The following is a 5,707-nucleotide window of genomic DNA, read 5'->3' on the forward strand; positions in this document are numbered from 1 at the left end:
ATTTACCTCATTACCATATAAACTAGATGGGTCTATTTATATATTTACTCTTCGTTTTAAGTAATAAAATAATTATATCTAAAGGAAGGCAAGCGGCGGCCGTATTGTTTTCGAGAAAATAAATTAAATACAAAAGAGCAAGCAAGAAATACAAAACTACTTAATATGTACAATTACTTAGGCAGAAATAAAACATATGTACATAATGAAATGACACGCAAATCACGTTAATTTGTTTTTAATAGTTATATACAAATGAACTTGTTAAAATGGATCCGAAATGTGAAATATTGATGGCAAATACAAGAGAAAATGGATATAAAATGAATTACATGTTAATAACCTAATTAAAAAGTTAATATAACTAAAAAACAATAGAGAATATTATTGAATAAAAAATGTTGTAACCTATTCTATAAAGATTTGTTAGTTTTTTATTGAATTGTCTTTTGCCTTAGTAACGGTTGTACCCTGTACCAAAAACATAAAATGTATGTAATTGTAATCTAAACCTCCCCCATATAGCTCTTGTAAAAATCCTTGTCGAACGACGACATATTGTTTCACAACATTTAAAGAGTTTTACAGATGTCTAAGGTTCGAGCTGATGAGAAAATCAAGATTTTGCATTAAGATACATTACATTAAGATAGTGTCATGAATAGACGAAATACGTGCAAAAGGTTCTTGTATCAACCATTCGTATTGAAAGACTACATTGTGTCTCTTGTTCTCAAGCAATGCGCGGAACTACTTTTTCTTATTGTAATCTTTATTTTTCTTAGTAGAGGACCATACGCTTGAACGCCGCTCAGGCACTTAGATTTTTACCTTCACCGTATGAGTGAGTGTCCAATTACATACGAAGAGAGAAAAGTCAAAGTACACTCAAGCCATAAGGCTACCGTTAGTTTTGAAGTTATACTTCTTTTGGCGCGTTAGTGAAAAATTATGAGAGTAAATTTTTCTCTTCTAGTAAATTCTTTTTTGCTCTCAAAGCAAAAAAGAATGCTACAATAACATCAGACCATCAGAACCAAAACTTAGTCTTAGTTTTTAGACGGGTAGGTGATCAGCATTCTGTGACTGACACACATTATTGAAGTTATAATTCTTTTGGCGCGTTAGGGACAACTTATGAGAGTTAATTTTTAAGATACGCGCGCACACCTTCACATAAAACCGACACCCTGAAATTAGCTATAGTCAACTTTTAAGCGCCTTAGGGAAAAATGATGAGACTACTTTTTTTAGTGCTAGTGTCGATTTTTCTACAAAAGTAAAACAACGCGAAATATAATTTTTTGAAAAGATTTCTATCTTTTTAATGCGTATTTTCTTACAATAATTTTCTTCATACATAGTCTATAATCGTACATTAATAACAAATCCAGCAAATAAAGTCACGTGTATTCACTTGTTTTTATACCTAATTATCTTGTTAGCCGAGTAAGCTAAACATTTTCGCAATCCGTTGAATCGTGTACCATTAATCTCAGTCGGAAAATGCTCGAACGCATGTTTTGTGTTCTCTTACCGAGAAATATTAAAAGCATGTTAATCTATAGGCGGTTATACATTAGTCCAGTTATACACTAAACGATTCAGAAATGTATAGATTTTATTAGTAGGTCATTATTACAATATTTATTAAGCGCTGAAGCGCTGTTTATGTTACGCTTATTATTCGTAGTATTTAACGAAACGTTGTCTCGTTATTTGGACAAACTGTTATTGCGTTCCGTTTAGGTTCAAATACAATGCGCTGTTAAAGGTTTCCATAATAAAAAAAACATGTGTGTGTAGAAAAGATATAGAAAAAAGGTATTTAATACATTGAAAGTTTTATTATAACACATTGTTTAGTTAAATAAATGTTATTTTAATAACACATAAAAATATTTCTACATAATTAAAAAATGTCATTTTTTATTTTAAAATGTTGCTATACTCACTTCAGGGTGTCGGTCTTTGTTACGGTGTGCGCGCTCATCGTAAAAATTTACTCTCATAATTTTTAACTAACGCGCCAAAAGAAGTATAACTTCAAAACTATCGGTAGTCTTATTCGATTATATGTTTGCTAGAAGTTGTAAAAACTTCATTTTGACATAAGGGCTGTTACTAGCTATAAACTCGGCCTTTTTTGTGTTCTAAACTCACCCTTATAATGCGTAATATGAACAAGATTAATAGCGGCTTGCAAGATCAAATCATTAAGAATGATTTATCGATACAACATTTAAATAACCATAAGCACATACGTATGAAGACTTTTGTCCGGAAGAGTCTTTGTAAAAAGATATGATTAATCATTTTCTTAAGGATGTATAAATATTTGTTTGAGTATAAGTTTTTGTTACCTTATAATGTGTATCAACTATCGAAATATGCTGACTAGACATACACCTATGAAATTATTTATTTTCAATTCAATCCAAAATTATACAATATTTTTATTTATTTCATTAATGCACATTATTAAAGCCCAATCAGAGAAAACTTCTAGCTAATATAAATAGATACTAGCTGATTCTAAGTAATTCAAATCATTCATAAATTTTTAAGCTTATGTTTGTTTATTGATATATGACTAAAAGGAATTCAATGGGTCGGTACAGTGGCTGACTTATTGTGTGCCAGTTTCAAAAGGACATTTTTAATTTTATATAACGATTTTATTAAAAACTCACTATAAGCCTCAAATAACTATTTTCCTTACTTGGATCGTCTTAAATCTAAATAAAAATTACAAAACATAATTAACTAGAGTTTAATGCGAAATTTATGGTTAAAAGTCGGATATATATTTAAAATAGTTGCCATTTGCAACGAGTTGTAGAGTTTCTATGGAGTTTATTTATATATATATATATGTAAATATGTAGTTTAATTTATATATTAAACCTTCGCCCCCTTAAGCTAACGAAGATAATGGTAACTAGATATACATCCGATTGGTTTTTTACTGATTTTGGGCCTCAAAATAAATTTCGGCATTTTTAATCACGATCCGATAATTTCGCACAAAAATAAACACATTTATTAAGAAACACGCCTTTGATCACTGAGCGATATTATCTTTTGTAAATTATAACAGGCTTAAAACTTTTTCCTATTAACTTTCTGTTTAAAAGGTTTCTTCGGGATGTTTTTTGTTGACCACAGCGCCGAATTAGATCCATTAGAAGTTTGACATGTACTTAGACGTCCATTAAGTCTCTAACGATTCGACGGCATCGAGAAAAACAACGAAATTTATTTGGAAAATAGAGTTTTCTTTTTGAATGGCTGTCGAAATATTGTTGTAAAATTTTTGTTTCTTACGTATGTATACGCCTTTTGCTTGTAGTTGGGCAGACATAGTTATGCGTCTGTTACAACAAGTCACGCGCCTAGTCTAACATTACTTTTTATGTATTTATATTATGTTACAATTAGAACACTATAACCTCATTAATTCGACAAAGGCAATATAAATCGTGACCCACTTGATTACTTGAAAATGGTGAAAAAGCATCCAACATTTCACAATCCAATCGAAAAACAATTTAATGAGATTACACGCTATCACTACTTTTTATTTCTACTAATATTTTCAAGTAAGATACCCATCTTCTGGCACGTATTGAACCTTATTTTCTTATCCCCTCCAATTGATTTCACTTGCAATGGGAATGTGAGCAAGAATTTGTGCCCGTGCCGAGAGCCTTTGTGGGACAGGAGCGTGTTTCAAGAGACGATGCAAACGAAATTTGGAATTCACTGTGAAAATTCTTGGTGGATAAGTTTCTCGCATAGTATGAATTTTGTTGGGCTTCTAATTGGAGCATTGGTTTTTGGATTTTTATCTGACAGGTACACATTTATACTAATCCATTGTATTGGATATAGTATTTAGATATATATACAAAGTAATACTTTATTTTATAATCAAAATATTTATAAATCTAATAGGTACCTTGTTAAGCTTGTTTATTTTACAATTATTATATGATATCCACGAAGTTACATATGGTTTCCTATGGAGGCTAACCTCCGATTGTTGAGGTTCTAGGTTTGATAATCGACAAAATAATTATTGTTTTGACGATTAGCAAAACAGATTATAAAGTCTGATCAAAGACTACATACATACTAAATTATATAATTAAAACTAATTTCAGATTCGGACGACTTTCAATGTTCAATATCTCCTGTTTAATATTAGCAGTATCAGGATGTCTCCTAAGCTTTATGCCAACGATCACAGTTTTCTCATTCATGCGTAGCTTGGAAGGGATTGGTTGTGGTGGAGCAATCATAACCGCATTTGTCCTATGCATAGAATACTGCAACCTAACACATAGAGAAGTGATTACCGCATTATTTCACATCCCTTCAAACATCAGCCACGTAACGTTATCTGGAATTTCTTATGTGTTCCGTGATTTTGACGATTTTCAACTAGCCATATCCATACCCGTCTTCTTTTTCTTGTGTTCTTGGTGGTTGGTAATGGAATCACCGAAATGGTTGATGGACAACTATAAAGTGGATCGAGCTGTTACTGTTATGGAAAGAATTGGGAAAATGTAAGTGCGAAGTTAATTAAGAAACGTTGCGTTATCTAACAAATAATTTAAAACAAGGTTTAATTAAGAGTAGTCGAGTAAAGATAGGCTAAATATATTTTATAAAAATATAAAATTTACTTTCGCAGAAATGGAAGACCCTGTGATAATGTACGAGAAGAGATTGAGCAATATTTATCGCATCAGAGTGAAACAGCTAAAACGCAAATAAAGTTCTGGCATATATTTAAGCACAAACAGCTTACTGTAAATCTTGGCTGTATGTCTGTCGTATACTTTCTCTGCGGTATGGGCTACTATGGAGTGTCACAATACATTGGTAAAATGAGTGGTAACATCCACATAAACGTTGCAATATCTGGAATTTTATTATTGCCTGGTTCCTTATGCTCGATTTTTCTATTACATTGGTTGAATAGACGAACATTTTTAATGATTACAATATTCTTCTCAGGCTTTTTTATGATTCTAGTTGTATGTGTTCCATTAAAGCTACCCATTTTAAGAGTTATTTTAGCTTCTATTTGTAACTGTTTCTTCTTTACATCATTCATAATTGTTTTTCTGTACGGTGTTGAGCTTTTTCCAACATCAATAAGGAACTCTGTGCTTGGTTTTTTATCTGTTTTGTCAAGAATCGGACAGATATCAGCTCCTTTGATAAATTCATTACCAGAGACAGCATCAGGACTTATATTTGGTTTTCTTGCTTTAATCGGTACATTACTGTGTTATTTTTTACCCGAAACAAAAGATTCGGAACTACCGTCATCGTTGGATGACACAAAGATTTTAATAAGGCGAAGAATTCATTTGCTTGAAGATGATTCATCAACAACAAATGTACCACTCTCAATTATTGATTAAAGCTTTAAATAAATATATTTTAAAAAGTCATGTCTTTAAAGCGTCGACTATTTAACTAAATAGATCGGATTTTATTTTTAAGCGTTGATTCTGTAACCTTCTTAGAATTATTTATTTATCATAAATTAATTCTATGAATTCGTCTAATTTTGAAAATTATCTTGAGATAATAAAACATCAAAAGGTGGTTTATTTCAAACTTCACGTAAATACGTAAATATGTGAAGTTTGATAAACGTATATACATTACTAAACTTATAGCCTAG

The 5,707-nt window shown here is 31.0% G+C and overlaps 1 protein-coding gene across 1 annotated transcript; it reads left to right on the forward strand.

Moving 5' to 3' along the window:
- The first annotated feature begins 3,455 nt into the window (after positions 1–3,455).
- LOC123711000 (solute carrier family 22 member 8-like) lies at positions 3,456–5,468 on the forward strand. The gene is made up of 3 exons (XM_045663376.1): positions 3,456–3,858; positions 4,167–4,574; positions 4,703–5,468. The coding sequence occupies exons 1-3, from the start codon at positions 3,506–3,508 to the stop codon at positions 5,439–5,441; spliced, it is 1,500 nt and encodes a 499-aa protein (XP_045519332.1). The 5' UTR covers positions 3,456–3,505; the 3' UTR covers positions 5,442–5,468.
- The last annotated feature ends 239 nt before the right edge of the window (positions 5,469–5,707 follow it).

Source organism: Pieris brassicae, chromosome 6 (assembly GCF_905147105.1).
Source record: "Pieris brassicae chromosome 6, ilPieBrab1.1, whole genome shotgun sequence".
NCBI classification, from domain to species: Eukaryota; Metazoa; Arthropoda; class Insecta; order Lepidoptera; family Pieridae; genus Pieris; species Pieris brassicae.